At 38.1% G+C, this 20,121-nt stretch overlaps 1 protein-coding gene across 1 annotated transcript in view; it reads left to right on the top strand.

Annotated features, from left to right (window-relative positions):
• Window positions 1-20,121, top strand: part of WDR49 (WD repeat domain 49) — a 142,323-nt gene that overhangs the window by 71,649 nt on the left and 50,553 nt on the right. The window contains 2 exon segments of the mRNA XM_060098829.1: window positions 10,966-11,130; window positions 14,303-14,418. Of these exon segments, the coding sequence (XP_059954812.1) occupies window positions 10,966-11,130; window positions 14,303-14,418 (281 nt within the window).

Here is a 20,121-nt window from a genome sequence, read left to right as displayed (position 1 = left end):
AATGTAAATTGTACTGTGGTATTATTTCCAAATTCCTCATGTTCATTGCTGCTGTATTGGAAAATGATTGACTTTTGTATGTTAACTTTGTATCCTGCAATCCTGCAATAATCGCTTCTTAGTTCCAGGAGATTTTTTTGGTCAATTCTTTTAAGATTTTCTACATAGAGAATCATGTCATCTGCTAGCAAAGGCAGTTTTATTTCTTTGTTCCCAGCCTTTATGCCTTTTCCCCTTTACTTGTCTTATTGCATTAGGCAGAGCTTCCATATAATGTTGAAAAGGAGTGATGAGAGGGAACATCCTTGCCTTGTACCTGACCTTAGTAAGAAAGAGTCAAGATTCTCACTATGAAGTATGATAGTAGCTCCATGTTTTTAGTAGATTTTTTTGGTCAAGTGAAGGAAGTTTCCCTCTATTCTTATTTTACTGAGAGTTTTTAATCATAAGTACATGTTGGATTTTGTCACGGTTTTATTTGGGGGGGCGCATCTGTTGGTATAATCATGTGATTTTTCTTTTTAAGCCTATTGATATGATGATTTACATCAGCATTACCCAACCTTTTTGGTGCCAGGGACTGGTTTCGTGGAAGACAGTTTTTCCACTGATGGGGTGGGGGGTGGGGGTGGGAGATGGTTCATGTGGTTATGTGAGTGCTGGGGAGCAATGGGGAGCAGCGGATGAAACTTTGCTTGCTTGCCTGCTGCTCACCTCCTGCTGTGCAGCCTGGTTTCTTACAGGCCCAGGGGTTGGGGCCCCCTGGTTTACATTAATTAATTTTCAGAAGTTGAACCAACCAAATTCTTCTGATGCATTGTTGGAGTTGATTTAAAAATTTTTTTTTTGAAGATTGGTTCAAGATGGCAGAGTAGGAGGATGTGCGTTTACTCCGTCTTGCTAGAGCATCAGAGTCACAACTAACTGCTGAATAATCATCAACAGAAAGACACTGGAACTCACTGAAAAAGATACCCCACATCCAAAGACAAAGGAGAAGCCACAATAAGACAGTAGAAAGGGCACAATCACAATAAAATCAAATCCCGTAACTGCTGGGTGGGTGACTCACAAACTGGAGAACAGTTATACCACAGAAGTCCACCCACTGGAGTGAAGGTTCTGACCCTCACGTCAGGCTTCCCAACCTGGGAGTCCAGCAAATGGAGGAGGAATTCCTAGAGAATTAGACTTTGAAGGCTAGTGGGATTTGATTGCAGGACTTTGACAGGACTGGGGAAAACAGAGACTGTCTCTTGGAGGACACACACAATGTAGTGTGTGCGTTGGGACCCAGGGGAAGGAGCAGTGACCCCATAGGAGACTGAACCAGACCTACCTGCTAGTGTTGGAGGGTCTCCTGCAGAGGCAGGGGTGGCTGTGGCTCACTGTGGGGACAAGGACACTGGCAGCAGAAATTCTGGGAAGTACTGCTTAGTGTGAGCCCTCCCAGAGTTGGCCATTAGCCCCACCAAAGAGCCAGGTAGGCTCCAGTGCTGGGTCGCCTCAGACCAAACAACCAACAGGAACAGAACCCAGCCCTACTCATCAGCAGACAAGCAGATTAAAGTTTTACTGAGCTCTGCCCACCAGAGCAACACCCAGCTCTACCCACCACCAGTCCCTCCCATCAGGAAACTTGCACAAGCCTCCTAGATAGCCTCATCCACCAGAGGGCAGACAGCAGAAGCAAGAACAACTACAGTCCTGCAGCATGTGGAACGAAAACCGCATTCACAGAAACATAGACAAAATGAAAAGGCAGAGGGCTATGTACCAGATGAAGGAACAAGATAAAACCCCTGAAAAACAACTAATGAACTGGAGATAGGCAACCTTCCAGAAAAATAATTCAGAATAATGATAGTGAAGACGGTCCAGGACCTCGGAAAAAGAATGGAGGCAAAGATCGAGAAGATGCAAGAAATGTGTAACAAAGACCTAGAAGAATTAAAGAACAAACACCGAGAATAATTAAAGAACAAACAAAGAGAGATGAACAATACAATAACTGAAATGAAAAATACACTAGAAGGAATCAATAGCAGAATAACTGAGGCAGAAGAATGGTTAAGTGACCTGGAAGACAAAATGGTGGAATTCATTGCCATGGATCAGAATAAAGAAAAAAGAATAAAAATAAATAAAGACAGCCTAAGAGACCTCTGGGACAACATTAATTGCAACAACATTTGCATTATAGGGGTCCCAGAAGGAGAAGAGAGAGAGAAAGTACCTGAGAAAATATTTGAAGAGTTTATAGTCGAAAACTTCCCTAACATAGGAAATGAAATAGCCACCCAACTCCAGGAAGCACAGAGAGTCCCAGGCAGGATAAACCCAAGGAGAAACACACTGAGACACATAGTAATCAAACTGACAAAAATTAAAGGCAAAGAAAAATTATTAAAAGCAACAAGGGAAAAACAACAAATAACATAAAAGGGAACTCCCATAAGGTTAACAGCTGATTTCTCAGCAGAAACTCTACAAGCCAAAAGGGAGTGTCATGATATATTTAAAATGATGAAAGGGAAGAAACTACAACCAAGGATACTCTACCTGGCAAGGATCTCATTCACATTCAACGGAGAAATCAAAAGCCTTACAGACAAGCAAAAGCTAAGAGAATTCAGCACCACCAGACCAGCTCTACAACAAATGATAAAGGATCTTCTCTAAGTGGGAAATACAAGAGAAGAAAAGGACCTACAAAAACAAACCCAAAACAATTAAGAAAATGGTAATAGGAACATACATATCGATAATTACCTTAAATATGAATGGATTAAATGCTCCAACCATAAGATATGGGCTCACTGAATGGATACAAAAATAAGACCTATATATATATACTGTCTACAAGAGGCCCACAAGTGGGGTTTTTTTAGACTACATATATATAGTTGGTCTTATTTTTGATCTGCTCTGACAATTTGACTTGATTTGTACATTTTGACCTTTGACATTTTAAGTGATTATTGATACAGCTGGATTAATATTGATACAGTTGGATTAATATCTACCATATTTGTTACTGTTTTCTGTTGGTTGCACTTATTCTTTGCTCCTATTTTTTTGTCTTTCACATTTTTTTTTTGCCTCTTGTGGGTGTTTGTTTGTTTGTTTGTTTGTTTTTGCGGTACACGGGCCTCTCACTGCTGTGGCATCTCCCATTGCGGAGCACAGGCTCCAGATGCGCAGGCTCAGCGGCCATGGCTCAAGGGCCCTGCCGCTCTGCGGCATGTGGGATCCTCCTGGACCGGGGCATGAACCCATGTCCTCTGCATCGGCAGGCAGACTCCCAACCACTGCGCCACCAGGGAAGCCCTCTTGTGGTTTTAATTGAGTATTTTAAATGATTCTGTTTCCTTTCCTTTCTTAGCATTATCAGTCATGTATATATATTTTTAAAACTTTCTTTAGATTGCCCTGGAGTTTTCAATATACATTTATAACTAATCCAAGTCTACTTTCAAATAACACTGTATTGTTTCACAGGTAGTGTTAGTACCTTATACTAATAAAATAATCTAATTCCTCCCTCTTGTCCCTTGTATCATTGCTGTCATTCATTTCCCTTAAGTACATAATTTAATTATATACATAATTACACATTATGTATATACATAATACATATTAAATATATAATTTAATACATTGTTGCCATTATTGGTTTGAGCATACTGTTACCTATTAGGTCAATTAAGGTTAAAACGAGAGTTTTTTTAATCTTCACTTATTCCTATTCAATATTCTTCCTTTCTTTTTGTAGATCCAATTTTCTGACCTATATTAATTTTCTTTTCTCTGAAGAACGTCTTTTAGTCTATTTTGAAGTCAGGTCTACTGGCAACAGATTCCCGCAATTTTTCTTTGTCTGAGAATGTCTTTATTTCTCCTTCAATTTTAGTTATTTTTGCAGGATACAGAATTCTGGGTTGGTGACTTTTTGCTGTCAGCACGTTAATTTCACTCCAATCCCTTCTTGCTTGCATGTTTTCTGAGAAGTCAAGGTGTAATTCTTTTTTTTTTTTTTTTTTTTTTAGGTGTAATTCTTATCTTTTTTCCTTTGTAGGTAAGGTAGGTATCTTTTTCCACTGACTTCTTTCAAGATCTTTTCTTTATCCTTGATTTTCTGTAGTTTGAATATGATATACCTAGGTGTAGTTTTTTTGCATTTATCCTTCCTGGTGTTATGTGAGCTTCCTGAATCTGTGGTTTGATGTCCAACACTAATTTGGGGAAGTTCTCAGTCATTACTGTTTCAAGTATTTCTTCTATTCCTTTCTTTCTTCTCCTTCTGGTATTCTCATTATGTGAATGTTACACCTTGTTTAGTTGTCCCACAGTTCTTGGATACTGTATTTTTTTTTCAGTCTCTGCTCGCATTGCTTTTCAGTTTCTTTTCAGTTCTGTGATTTATCCTCAAGCTCAGAGATACTTTCTCCAGCCATATCCAGTCTACTAGTAAGCATGCTTCATTTCTGTTACAATATTTTTGATCTCTAGCATTTCTTTTTGATTCTTCTTAAGGATTTCCATTTCTCTGCTTATGTTACCCAACCCATCTGTTCTTACAAGCTGTCTATTTTACCCGTTAGACCCCTTAGCTTATTAACATTAGTTGTCTTAAATTCCAGATCTGATCATTCTAACATCTCTGCCATGTCTGAGTCTGATGCTTGCTCTATTTCTTCAGACTACGTTATTTTGCCTTTTAGTATGTTTTGTAAATTTTCTTTATAGTCGGACATGTTGTGCTGGGCCAAAGGGACTGATGTAAACAGGCCTTTCGAGATGTGGTGGTCAGGTGGCGGGGATGGGAGTATTCTGTAGTTCTGGGATTAGGTCGCAGTCTTTTAGTGAGCCTGTGCCTCTGGACTGTGCACTTCACCTATATGCTTCTCGGTTGTCTTCCACCCTTCAGTGAAACAAGAAGGCTAGAACTAGCTAGAATTTTGTCTTTTCTTTTCCCATATCAGTTAGGCTCTGATGAAACCCCAGCAGTTTAGGCTCTGTTAAACAGTTTCTCCCGAGGGCAGACCTTGTTAAGAAGAACAGAGTTGTCTGACGTATTTTGAAGCTGTTCCCTTCCCTCTGGCCCTGCCAGAGCATGAGGCGATTTTTCTCTAATATTTATAGGGAGAACCTGGTCCATAACCTCAAAATAAACTCATAAACTTGTGGAGGCTCCCCTATCACCAGCTCCCAGAATTTTTAACTCTCAGACTTGTCCACTTTGAGTCTCCAGTGATTCATAAGTTACAGTTCAGGTTTTCCTCTCTTGGCTCTGTTTCCTGGGGAGTTTTCAGTTCATGAGTTTCTGCTCTGGTAGGTTGTGATTTTCCCGATCTGCCTGTTGGTCTCTCCAATTTGGAGGGCAGTGATCTACCCTGTGACCTCACTTCTCTTACTGATCTAAGAGGAGTTGTTGATCTTTCAGTTTTTCTGGGTTTTTACTCATGTTAGGATGGAGTGACAACTTCCAAGCTTGCAGCACCAGGACCTGCAAGTCCAATGCAGCCTCAACTATTTTTTGAAGTAGTTTTTCTTAGCAATTTTTTAGAAGGAGGGACATAGTGAGGTTTTAGAGTCAGAGTTCCTAATGTTTTCCATTGAGCAAGTAATTTAATTTCTCTAAGCAATGTTTTCTTATATGTAAAGTGAGAATTATAATACCTCCTGTGTAGATTTTCTATGAAAGACAAAGAATATTGTGTATAAAGATATATAGAACAAAGCGGGAGTAAAAGCTAAATAAAATTGCCCAAAAAAAGGGAAGTGATACTTTTCTGACTTCATACCCTAATCCCTATGGGTGCCTACTGATTGGGGGAGTGTTCTGAGCACCTGTATAATGATCACAGGCGGTCACAGCCCATGGTCCTTCCCGTTATTCATGCTGCCTAAGCCTTGCTGGCCTCCTTTCTAGTCCTTGAACATGTCAAGGACACTCTGTCTCAGGGCTTTTGCGTTGCTGTTTCCTTTTCCTGGGACTCTCTTCACCCAGGTATCTGCATGGCTCCCTCCCTGACCCCTGTGTCTGTCTTCAAATAATTCCTCAGGGAAACCTTCCCAGAGCCCCCAGCTTTTCACCCACTCTCAGTGATCTCTACCTCCTTCTTGGTTATATTTTTCTCTATAATGCTTATCACCGCTAAACATCGTGTGTGTGTGTGTGTGTGTGTGTGTGTGTGTGTGTGTGCGCATGCTTTTTTTCTCATTTAGTTGCATCTCTCCCCTCTTCCCTCACTAAATATAAGGGCAGGAATTTTTTACTGTTGGATCCCCAATGCCTAGATCCTGTGCCTTGCATACTGTAGGGGTTCGACAAACTACAGGAATGAGTCTGAAAGATCCAATTACAAATTAATCTACAAAGAAGTGATATCTGATAAATAAGATTTATAAATAGAGAATGGCTGCCTTAAAATATTTGAATTCTTTGTCTGTACCAGTACCCTGAGATATTATCATTCTCCTCACCTCACTACTTACTGGTAAGTAACTTCTAGAGATTTGATGCAAAACAGAAATAAAGGAAACAACCTGCTTTATATTATGGGACCACAAACAGCACTGACTTAAAAAAATAAAATTATAAACAGCAATTAAGTCAAATGTCCTGATCCCTTGGTAGCCAGCAATATCTGCTGCTGCAATTTTTGGTTTTTCTTGCTTAGACCTAGAATTTGAGATGCTTATAAAAGAGAACAGAAGTGTTTATTGTCGTTGGAATAGCAAAAAGACAATTAGGGGACATGGATAGAGCCTCACATATCTTAGAATTGTCCTATTGGCTGTGACAGCTTCAGATGAGAGAGACAAAACAGACCTATATGTTCCTAAACAGTTATTAACTCAGGTACATAAGGTGGAGCGTGCCTCCATCAGAACGATTTGCTCACAGGGTCCATTTGCACTGAAGTGTAGTTATTAGGAAAGTGCCGTTTCTGCTCTGCAGACGCCAAGGCCCTGTCCTCAAAGGTTAAGGTCTCATCTGATAAGAAGCAGCCAGGAGGAAACTGAAAACTTAAAGGGACTTGGTATCATCAAAATGTGGCATATAAATATGATGCCAATACTTATTCCTGGCATTTATTGCAGATGAAAACAGCTTGCTAAAAACACGGTCCTCACGGTCCTGTAGTCAAACCACTTCATCTGCCAAGTGATGGTAAACGCCCTCCTCTCTCACTTGACTTGGAACATCTTTTCACCTGCCTTGTTATTCTTGTATTCTGATATTGTCATAGTTTGAGCAGATTCTGGTTAATACCAGGTGTGTGTTTGTGACATAGTCAGTCCTTGCATTTCAACACGTCGTTTTCCTGAAGACTGCGCCTTAAGGTAGATTGCCATAAAATGAAATCTGACTGGCTATACACTGTTGTCATTATTGATTCTGATTTCGTGAGAAATTGTGAAATGAGTAAAGTGCTGAAAAGTGATGAACAGTATGTTGGGGTTCAGCCAGGTAAGGCAGAGGAGGGCGGGTGCAAAATAGCAAAAAGCAAAGGTTACTAATTCCTGATCGAATGTCTGCATTAGATAAAAGTGGTGGGTGGATGATGAAATGCTTTGTAATGTGCGTGATACCAGTCTTAAACAAGTAAGCAAGTCTTTCTTTGAACATTGTTTACTTTATTTTGCCTTTTTTGTTTCTATCAGGGAATACCCATCTTTTAGTACTGAAATGCCTAGCATATAATAGATGCTCAATAAACTTTTTTTTTTTTTTGCAGTACGCGGGCCTCTCACTGTTGTGGCCTCTCCCGTTGCTGAGCACAGGCTCCAGACGCGCAGGCTCAGCAGCCATGGATCACGGGCCCAGCTGCTCCGCAGCATGCGTGATCTTCCCGGACCAGGGCACGAACCCGTGTCCCCTGCATCGGCAGGCAGACTCTCTATCACTGCGCCACCAGGGAAGCCCAATAAATGCTTTTTGAATTGAAATCATAAAATCCCCTAACCTTTTCTTCAAAGACCACTATCAAAATTTTTACTCATGCTTGGAATATTATGTTTTCATGGCTTTATCTTTAATGATTACAATCCAAATTCTTAAATAGTTATGTGAGAAAATTCCAAGTGTGATATAATTTTAAATTTCAACGTACATCTTAAAAGCTGGTTTCTGAAATGTAGCTGTCTACATTCACTCTCATGGTTGGAAGAAAATAAGACATTAAATGGTTTTCTTAAATTGATTCGGATATGAAAAGGGATATGAGTCCAAATAAAAGGTCAGATGATTAAGCTTAAATAGAATAGTAACACTAGCTAACTTTTATGACATTTATTGTATGCCATGAACTGTGCTAAATGCTTTACAAATATTAGCTTACTTAAACCTCTTAAAAATGGTTTAAGGTAGTGACTCTGATTCTCTCTGGTTTATAGGTGAGGAAACTGAAGCTTAGAGAGATTAAGTAATGAATCCAAGGTCAGACACTAACATTTAAACTCAGGCCTGCTGGCGTGAGCCAGTGCTTAACCACCATGCATATTTCACAAACCAAAACAAATAGAAACACAGTTACATGGAATGATAATTAAAGTGTTAGGTCACATTATTATGAAGATCCAGGTCATTTGTTCTAGAAATTGCACTGTAGCTTAATAACGGTAATTAAACTTTGAAGCTACTTTTGATTTCACAGAGAGAAAATGTGTAGCATAAACATAGTTTTACATCATTTAAGAAATTGTCTGATTAAGGGTTGTAATATCAGGGGGAAAAAGGTCTGTGAGAGCTCCCACACTCACGATCAGTTCTTTGCTGAGGCATAAAGATTGCTAAACGGTGGCCCTTTCATTCAGTCCCTCCTCTTCTTTTTTACCTCTGGGATTACTGTCTCAGGTGAGCATCTCCACCTGGACTGATACAGCAGCCTCTAAATGGTCTTCTCACAACCTGTTTGTTTTCCACACTGCTGCCAGAGGTACCTTCACAAACCAACCAACAAAAATGCAATATCTCTCTCCTCCTTATTAAGAACAAAGAGATTGTTCCTAATTTTATTTTGAATCATACATGCCACTGATAACCAATGAAAGCCATGAACCCTTTCCCAGTTTAAAAAAAAAAAACAACTGTATACACACTACCCATTAGTCTCTGGCATTGCTCGTTAGGGATTTCAAATATCTGTCGTCAGTTTGCTTCTTCACCTGATATTCCACCATTTATCTCATCATCTGTACTCTGGCTCCATTACACTTCTTACTGTTTCTCATGCTTGGAATAGCCTCCAAGTTCTGTCTTCTCATCACTCTTAATTATCTGGGGTAGGTTGCTGAAATAGAGGAAGGCCTTATGATGTGTCTGTCATAGAAGGCCCAGGATTCAAACCTCATTATATAAGCTTGGGAATGGTACTTAACTGATTAGAATCTCAATTTCATCACTGATAGAGGGTGATAACATAATTTTACAGAGTTTCTTTAAAGATCAAATGAGGTAGTGAGTGTAAAGGGCTTGGCACTCAATAAATACATGTTCCTATCTTCAACCCCTGATTGATCCTCCTCACCTTTTATCCCCATTTCCCCCTCTAGTGAATGGATTTGTGGTTTTACTCTCTGTGCCCCCAGATCACCCAGGAGTGATACCTCTAAACTTGTAGGATTGTTGGGCATTTATTTACTTCTTGTCTGTTTCTCCCTCTAGACCAGTAGTACCTGACCCGGTTGCATACTTAAATAACCTGCGGAGCTCTTTAAAAATTCCACTGCCTGATCCAATTAAGTCTGAGTCTCTGGTCTGGTACACAACTGTGATTTTTAAAGTGATTCTAGTGTACAAGCCTAGACTATAGACCCCTTGAGAGCAGGGATGCATCAGTGAAGCCCCACTGCCCCCATGGAGCTGGCACCCAGTAGACGTTCAGTGAATGCCTGTAGAGTGAATGAATAAGTGAATGAATGAGTGAATACATGTATGACAACCAGTTATCCAGGCCTTCCGAACATACATTTGATAAACTTTAACCCATTTAATTATGAAAATGTGACATTTTAACATATTCTTAATACATTTATATTTATACATTGGTAATCAATACCTAAGTGGATAAAGATGCACTTTAAATTTTCTTAAAATCTAGATATTGCTTCAGGCAACTTTCTGTCTACACATTTTTATGTTTAGTGTTTTTTTGTTTTTTCTTTCATTCCTTTGGGTCCGAAAGTCATATGGGCAAGGTAGTTTTAACCTATAAATCTCTTAAAGGATGCCTAAATACCTAGAGCTGAAATTAGCAGTCTACTTGACACTATTAAATTTCTTACTATGGAACTATTATATATAATCCTATCCCTTCTTGCATTTGTTTGGTTGCCTTCCTCCTGGAGTGTATATGCAGATTTATATTTAACCTTCCTGTGTTCTTTGTTTTTAGTGACCCATCAAAACTTGTGTTAGTTGTAAACATATACACAGTACCTTGAGGAAAAAAAGAAGAAAGGAACTAACGGCATTAGAAGCAGTAACTCTAGCAACTTGCTGAAATGAACTCTTCCCCGTAATGGCTGGTAGTGCTTTATTTTCTGAATGCTAAATGGAAGCTAATATATAATAAAAAGTTTCTTTTCATATAGTAAATAGTGTCAGAACATCGTGACTGATAAAATCAAGTTTCTCATCTAAATGTGAAAGCTATATAAGTTTATTTCAGTAGGATTCGATTTCAGGATGGCCTCTAGACACTAAGCTGAACAGTGGGTAAGGAAAGAAGATTCCTATCTTCTCTGATAAAGAGAATCATGACTTCATTACCTCAGTTCTGGCCTAGAAATTGAAATGTTGTCAGCTTAACAAAAAGAAAGCAAATACATTGTGAAATTGTCACTGTTGGGGGATCTCACTAGTGGAAATGCACAGGCTGGATATTTTATTTAAATAAAAATGGTGGATTCTGGAACTATATTTAATTTCTCTACAGTGTTATTTTCTTGTAGGTAATCAGTTCTGATGCGGGGTCGACTGTTTCCTTCTGGATGATAGACACTGGGCAGAAAATCACACAGTTTACTGGTTGCCATGACAACGCAGAAATCAGTACAATGGCCCTTGATGCAAATGAGACACGGCTTTTGACTGGCAACACAGATGGGACTGTAAAGGTGCGAACACAGTGACGTTTTTCTATCCAGATATGAGGGGGCTAAAATATTGTGTGAGGAGACACAGCTTTGGCTATATTTGTGTTGGTATTTTTGGCCTTTCAAGAAGAGAGATGAGAAGATAAGAAGAACGAAATAACCCAGACCATCTAATAACAAAACTGTTAGGAAAATAAACCTCTGAGGAAAAATGAATAAATGATTTTTCTGAATAAATTATTTAGAATCAAAACACAACTTGACTTACTTATTTCAGAAAGCCATAGAGGACCACTCTGGGGAATAAGAAGCCTGAATAATTTTCATGTGCTTCAGCTAATGTCTGTAGTTTTCATTTTTCTTTTTTTTTTTTTTTTTTTTTTGGTATATAAAATGAGAACTCAGGGCAAGTAAGTAAACTTCAAAAATTGCATAGATGCAAATTTTTTGGAAAATGAATATTTAGAAATTAACCCATTTTGTAATCTGCATTTTTATGTGAAGGTAAGTAAGACAGTAAAGAAGGAAAGTAGGAAGAACAATCATAATCTTATGTATTATCCATCCTAAATGAACACTATTTTATCCTCTCAGTTTTTAAATTTTGTAACTATTATTAATTTCTTCTGGGAGGAAAGCGGTATTTTACTTTGCAAAGGTGATCAAAATTTCAGGCAAAACTAGATACTTACAATCTGAAATCATGCTTACCAGTGAATCTTCTCTGTTCTCAGTTTCAAGAGAGATGACAGTGTTGGATGGGAGATGACTTGTGACACTCTGAGGCAACAGAAGGCAGTTTCTTGAATAAGCCTTGAATGGTTCTCAAATTTCTGTCATAACTGGGGTCAGAAGGCTGTTAATTAGAGGTACCTTCTGTGTTAGGTTGTAAGATGCATTCAGGTAGGCTGCATTGGAGGGTAGTGGAAAGCTACCTGGGTATGTAGATAGAACATTATGGAAGTTGGGGGCAAGTATTCTGGGAGATTCCAGGCTGCAACGGTCAGTGTGAAGCATGTTGCAGTGAGAATCTCTAGAAATCAGCAGAACGTGGCCTCTGGGAAGGGTAATGGTGTGAGGTATGGACTGGGAGAATGTGTTTAAGTAAAGTAATCTAGTTCATGGGAGAACTGGTAAAATGTGGGAAGGTAATGGGATAATCCCAGTCCTAGTAGTCTAGGTAGAATAAAACAAGAATAACTGGAACTGGAGTATTAGACAGTGGCTTAGGCAAAAGGAACAAGTGAGAATCCCACTTACCAGTCCTTGGATACAAGGCTGAAGTGAAAAATGAAGGGAATGGATTAGATTATTTTTATCCCTATCTTAGGAATAACTGGTCATAGAGTCTAGGGTAGGGCAGACTTGTAGATGGTTGCAAAAATGGTCCCAGCTAAGGGTCACAGCTTGATAGGATCTGGAGACAGTCAGGTCTTTACAATACTTTTTTGTGGGTATTATTTTAGGTGGACTCGGTAAGAGCCATATTTAGAGGAGAACAAAGTGATGTGGGTGAAGAGCATGTATACCCCTCAATGTCTCAGCTCAAACCTTGACGTATTAGAAGTTAATGTGAATTTAGTATTACAGTCACAGCTTTTGAAGGTACATTTATCTTTATCACAATAGCACAACAGAATTCTGAACTTTGGCAATTTCAGTGTAGGTATGTAGGATGCATAAATCAAGGTTGAGCTGCGCTGGCCATATTCTATGAAGAAACAAGAATGAATGATATTTTCCAATCTCATTTATAATTTAGAATCTAAAACCCAGTACCTATGCAATCAAAGATTTAAAAGTATTGCCCTATTTATAACAGTTTTGAAGTGTCTGTTTTTAAATTAATTGTTTTGAATAATGTATGCACACAATAAAATTTTAAACATAAAAGGGATATACAGTGCAAAGAAAGTCTCTTTCTCACCCCTGTTCCCAGCTCCTCCCTTGTGGCTACCAGTGGTACTGGTTTCTTGTACATCTTTCTAGACTATGAGCACCATTTTTTTCTCAGTGGCAGTCCACTGTCCATGCTGTTCTGCATTTTGCATTTCCCTGTATTGGACATTGATTCATATGAATGCAAACAACAACAATAATGATGTTAGTTAAATTTTGTCACATGGTTACTATGAACCAGGCACTGTGCTAAGCACTTTACACACACACACCTCTACGTGGTTGGTACTATTATTATACCAGAGGAGGAAACTGAAGCCCAAGGAGATAAAGCAACTTGCTTTAAGTTTCTATAGCTGGTCGACTCTGGGCAAAGCTTGGACACTTGGAGGTGACTCATTCTTCCTAATAGTTACATTATATGCTACTGTAGATATTCCATATTCTGATGTTCCGTCTCTTGTTAGTGACCAATTAAGTTGATTTAAATCTTTAGCTTTTGTAAACAAAGCATTCAGAATATCCTTCAACCTGTGTCATTTCATACATATGAGTGTCTCTGTGTGATGATTTTCTAGAAGTTGAATTTTTGAGGCAAAGTGTATATGTGTTTTAATCTTGATAGAAGGTGCCAACTTGCTCTTTGATGATGAACCAATAATGTTTCATAGCAGGGCTTAGTTTTAACTGCTGGTGACCTAATGACCTTCTCTCTTAAAGTACACCCATCAGGTCTACATCCTCACCCACTGCCTGAGGAGGTAAACTGGAATTGCTTGTGCTTCTGTGGGCTTGGGTCTGGCACGCACTGTCAACAGGAGGTTTCACTAGCAGAAGATAGGAAACCTAGGACATGATGACTGTGTTTCAGGCTCTGTATTAGATGTTTAAAATTCCAAGCATGCCTGAAGAGTAAAGGTCCTGTGTCATAAATGAGGAAACTAAAAGACACTTAGAAAGACACTTTGAGAAAGAACCAGGATTTTGACAGACTCCAAAATGTGGCTTTTCATGATTTTGTATTGTCTCCCCCTAAAAAATATACACTTATTTATAGCCTTTGAATCAACAATATTAGAATAGACTGATAAGGTTACAAAATGAGTAATAAATATAATAGCTAAATTCAAACAGTGAGAGGATTTTCTTGATTTATTATGTATCTCAAGTGAATCAACCCTAGTCCAGGATGTAAACAAAAACATGAAAATAATACTATTACACTCTGTTAATGTACTCATCGAAGACATTTTCTTTTCTTGTCTCAAAGCTGATTTTAATATTTCTCTTGAAGGTCTGGGACCTCAATGGCTATTGTCACCACACACTAAATGTTGGGCAAGAGGGAGCTGTGGATATTTCACACATCCTGGTTCTTAAGAAGACAATCCTGGTTACAGGCTGGGACAGGTAAGATGTGCTTCATGTAAAACTGTAGGAAGGTAAAAGGAGAAAGTTTTATTTAAATCAAAATCTAAAGGAAAATAGAACATAGAAATCCTGACTGATTCTGCGTCTTTAACTCGCTGGTGACCTAGGTGAGTGAAACTCTATTTGGAATTGACTGAATGCTTGTGAATAAAATATTTTATGATCACATAGTTTGAGTGGCTTTGAGAAGTGTTACATTGCTTTCTCCTGGCTTTGGGAATGTTCTTTAACCATTCCAGATAGAAACATAATACCACTTCCTGGGGATTAAATCCAAAAGTTTCCCAAATTTTATAGTCAGTAAATTCTTAATGTATAAATTGCATCCCTTCAACTGTAAAAGGAACTCATTCCTTCTTCTCTTGTTACTTAGTTTAAATGACAGCACAAGGGGGGAACAGCCTGCTGAAATCTATGTTAGCACCTCCTTCATATCAGTGCAGAGAAGGGCCTTTCACAGCCCACTTACTGTTCTCAAGGAGCAATTTTTCCATTCATTATAAGGAAAATTACTTTTCTTTCCTCTTTTCCTGATAGAACTAAGGGATCATAAATGGCCTTTTCTATGGCATTGTATAAGCACTAGGAAAATTAAGGTGTGATGTGTTTTGAAAATATATTGTCCATAAATTCAACAGTTCACAAAATATTGCTCTAATAGGTAATTTGCCCAAGATTATTCACTATAGAAATATGATCTTAATGGTTTGAAGTAGTACTAAATCAGATTTTATACCTAGAAAACCAGCAGTGTTTATTTGGGGATTTTTATCAGTCATAGGGAAGGCTTTTGCCTAATGTAAATGTAAACACAGACTAGAAAATATAGTGACACACACACACAGCTTAGTTTTCAGGGGTAGTTTGACTATAAGTAAAGAAAGTATAGTTCATTAATTATAGTTCTTAATAGCATGTATATTCTACGTGCTATTAAGAACTAATTTAATCATCCCCACCTTTGAAAGACACAGCTTCTTCACATCCCTGGTAGCAGTCATGATCCATCAATGACTCATAACCACTCCAGCAGACTACAGCCTAATGATCTCTATAATTAGGCTATGGCAATGAATAAGTGAAGTTCTCTAATATCATGGCAGGGTAGATGTGTAATATACAGCTGAGCCACTTTAAATTTTGAACGTAACAAAAAAGAACTTTAAAAATTAATCGTTAGTCAAAACTATGGAGACACACCATTTTCTTAGTTATATTTTTTATACATCCGTGGATAGAAATAGCATCAAATGTGAGGTTTTTAAATTGGTTACAGGGGGAAATTTTTTTTTTTTTTTTTTTTTTTTTTTTTTGCGGTACGCAGGCCTCTCACTGTTGTGGCCTCTCCCATTGTGGAGCACAGGCTCCTGACGCGCAGGCTCAGCGGCCATGGCTCACAGGCCCAGCCGCTCCGCGGCATGTGGGATCTTCCCGGACTGGGGCACGAACCCGTGTCCCCTGCATTGGCAGGCGGACTCTCAACCACTGCGCCACCAGGGAAGCCCAGGGGGAGATTTTTAAAGATTAAAGATATAGAGTCATTCAAAAGTGGTTTAAAAGAACACCCAATGATTTGATCTGTATTGGTGTGTTTTGCTGAAAGCCTTACTTTCGGTTTCAAGGTTAGTAGGATTCGCTGGCAAAATAACCACTCTACACTCAAACGAATTTAGAGAGAGTTTATTGAATTAACAAAGATCACAGTATACTAATTAAGAAAAGAATAGTGTAGCTAAGAAAGAATGGTAAAGACAGGTTTATACATCACCGAATTGGGGAAGCAGCTACATCCAGATCCAAGCAGCACTGGGAAGTTCCTTGAACAGCAATCTGGAGTCCGATTTGGGAAAGTCCCAGGCGGTGAGTCCACCCCATTGCTGAGACTTCAGTTTGCCGCTCAGAGGAACCCAGCTTTTAGCACCAGGCCACAGGCTGATAACGATCAGCCTACGTGCAAGTTTGCAGCTCTGGTTGTTGTCATAAATGCCTTGGTCTTAACTCTTAAGTCTGAGAATGTTCTTGATCCCCGGGGGCTGGCCAGACCCTCAAGGTGCAAGAAGTCCCATGACTTACTCTCTGTCTTATCTAATGGTTTACAATGTGTGCTTGTGTCACCCCTGCTGGCCTGAGTGTAGCTCAGCAGTTTGGCATGCAGCCAGCTTTAGCGTCATTGTCCCGTCAGAGAGAGGCCTAGTGCCACCTCTGAAGCCTGAACAGGACTACTTTACTAGCTTCCCCAACATGGTGGGTGGTCACTTTCTATAATCTTGGGAGGAATTTTTGGGAGGATTGAAATGAGTGGAGGAAAACTTACCACTTCTCTCATTTTCCTCCATCTTTTCCATCTTCCACAAGGTTGCCAGGACTTGGATCCCTGTGGTTGGAATTGAAAGTTGAATGAATGCATTCTCAATTATATTTTTTTACTTTCATGTTGATGAATTTAAAAATTATATTTCCTAAGTAGAAGGTCTTACATTAGGATGGATTTTGCAGGATCTTTGCAGGGTCTTTTTTTAAACAAGAGGCATTTAGCAAAAGAGGCAAGAGAACAGGTCGTTTTTTTGGTTCTGGCTTGGGGAGGATGGTCCATTAAGCCAACTCCATAATAGTTTAGTGATTTGAGAAGAAATAACTGGAAGATTGACCATCAGCTTATTAAGCTTTCTTTAAAACCCAGAGGAGGCTGTTAAGTTATACTGTAACTTTAACTTTAGGCTCTATTTAAATAAAGAAATTGGTCTGATAATTCTGCCCAAGATGGAATAGCAATTACATTTATTGAGTTAGGTACATAAATATGCCATCCAATTTATTTTATTCATAGTGCTTTGTATCATTACGCACTTTACATACACTATCTAACCTAATCCTTAGCTTCTTCTCGGAAGGTAGGCAATATTTTATAGATATCTCAAATCTCTATCTTCAGCTCTTCTCTCTCTAAGCTCACTTATCCGTTTGCTTCCTGGATGCGTCTGACTGCAATCCCAAATTCTACATATTCTAAACTGAATGTATTATTCATTCCCTTTCCCCAAATCTGCTTCTTCTCTTAGATTCGGAGCTTCAGTTAATTGCTAGACACCCTGTTCATCCACCTTGGTTTTCCCTTCTCACTCAACTTCACGACCAAGTAGTCTCTAAGCCTTATCTATTTTATATTCTAAATATTTTTTCAAATCTGTTCCTATTACTACTAAATTGTATAATTCAGAGCATCATTTCTACATACACGAATGTCACAGCCTTCTTATTTGTCCTTTCCTCTAGTAATGCTTCCCTTTTACCTCTTAAATAGATTTGCTCATTTTAATGATTTCTACAGTGATTTCTTTCTACAATGTGATCTGTCTACGTCACTTCCTTGTTTAAAGCTTTTTAAAGTGTCTACAAAAAAACCCACGAAACGCCCTCTGGCCTGGACTTTTCTGAGCTTCATACTCACCCATTCTTGTGTACATTCTAAACTCAAATAACAACCTGCTGTCAGACTGTTTCCATACAAGCCGTACTGTTTCTCAACCCCATGCCTTTATTCTCTCCCCTTGTCTAGAACGCTCTCCAAATATTTTTCATGTGGCTAATGTTTATTCCTATTTCAAGTCTCATTCATATATCTTCTCCACCAGAACATTTCTCTTTACTCCCAGGGTGGAAATATGCCCCCTTTTGTCTTTGTGTTATTTAGTTTCCTGTACTTTATTTAACCTAGGAATATATATACTGAGCATTTAATAAGCATATATATATATATATATATATATATATATATATATATATATATATACATATGCTATATATATATTTTTTTCTGGGGCTTATTAGATGCTCAATGATATTTGTTGAATGGCTTAATTAACGTTTATTGAATACACAGGGAATCTGAGGATTAGAGAGATTTATTACCCAGTAATTATACTCCGAATTAGAGGAAAGCAGAGTAGCTATTCAAATCTATTCTCTCATTACAGTAAGCCAGAAAGCTAAGTATTACCAACTCACTTTCACAAAGGGGGAGGCAAGGCTTGAAGAGGTTGGGTAGCCTGGCCAAGGCTAGCAGGCAGCCGAGTTAGAATTCTATGCTCTTCTATGCTCTTCCCACCATTCCCGAGTTACAGATGGAGTCATTAAATCTTGGGAGATCAATTATATTCTTTTAAATAAATAATATGAATGAGTAGGTTGGTCATGTCAACGCTAATGAATCAGTTTTGTGCACTTGAAGAAACACATAAAAACCCACACATTTATCAACTTAACAATACCTTAGACTTTTAGCTTACCATGATTTTTCCCCTTTCCTTTCCACAAATATCTTTAAACTGCACCTAGATGGAAAACATGGAGTTAGGAACAATGATGGACTGAAAGTGAAGAAGCAGGATTCCTTCCTTCAAGGGCATCACGTTCTAGTTGGGGAGTCGATGCATACAAGGCAAGATATGGAAAATGTCACTGTGAAATGGGCCTAAGCAAAGCCTGAATCAGAGAGCCCGTGCTGGTTATTTAGAAATATGACCTTTCACATCTAGAGAATATTTCCATCAGAAAAAAAGCCCCAAATTCAGAACTTCTAGAAATATGTTTCTTATCACCTTAAGCAAAATATGCTTAGAGACAAAGTTGTGAATTGACATAGGGTCAGTTAAAAAATACCTGGTTAAATACCTAGCCGTATTTATGTTGGTAAAACTAAGTGAATAGATGATCAATTACCTTTGCATTTGTTAAAAGTAGTCATCTAATATGTATAGTTCTGGTAAAATCAAATAATCATAATAGTTTAACATTTGATCTTATTTTTATCTTAATTTTATGCCCTAAAATTCCATGATTCTGTATTTGCAACTCTCTGTAGAAATAAACTCAAGCTCTTTGTTTTCCCCACTTTATTTCTCTTCTTTTAGTTAAAGGAAAAACCTCTCTTTATGCAGGTTTTATCTCTGTAAAATATCTAGACTTATACAAATAAAAAGAGAATCTTTCATATAATTTCAAATAATTCTGAAAATATGATTGATAGTAGCGTCCTTTAAAAAGCAAATGGTCAGTAAATAGCTGTTGAGATAATTTTATTTCTAAAAGTATTTTTCAGGGAAATGAGATTAGGGATTTGAAGTTCCTCAACAATAAAACTTATCTATCACAAGATATTAAATTCTTAATAATTGCCTTGCTAAGGAACTATACATAATCTTATATATGACTCAGTCAGTTTCTATTATTAGGATAAGAATCAGAATGAAAACTTCCAAAGTTGTGACTTATTCTGAATAATATTGTTGGAAGCTAGGAGGGGGCGAGTATGTTTGAAATTCACAAATAACCCTCAAAACTAATTTTGTGACAGTTTCAGTATCCAAGATTGGACTCCGCAAATTTTAGGAAAAAGAATAAAAATGAACTGATTTATTTTGACCTCACTTGCTATCTCTGAGATAATCCTTTTGGCCTAAAAAACAATGGATTGAACACGGATACATTCTTATGATAATTGGACTAACAAAACATGAACAATTAATCTCTGAGGGAACAAATAGTTGACTGTGTTCTTTTGTTCTCACCATGACAATTTCTACATGATAAGTTTTGGTAAAAGTTATTTTCCTATCTCATTCATCCTAAAAGAAATTGTTTTTTAAAACATTAAAAAAATTTTTGCCCTGGACAGGTAAACTA

This window comes from Mesoplodon densirostris, chromosome 5 (genome assembly GCF_025265405.1).
Source record: "Mesoplodon densirostris isolate mMesDen1 chromosome 5, mMesDen1 primary haplotype, whole genome shotgun sequence".
In the NCBI taxonomy this organism is placed as follows: domain Eukaryota; kingdom Metazoa; phylum Chordata; class Mammalia; order Artiodactyla; family Ziphiidae; genus Mesoplodon; species Mesoplodon densirostris.
The sequence above is the reverse complement of the archived record's forward strand: the minus strand, read 5'-3'. Positions and strand labels throughout refer to the sequence as shown.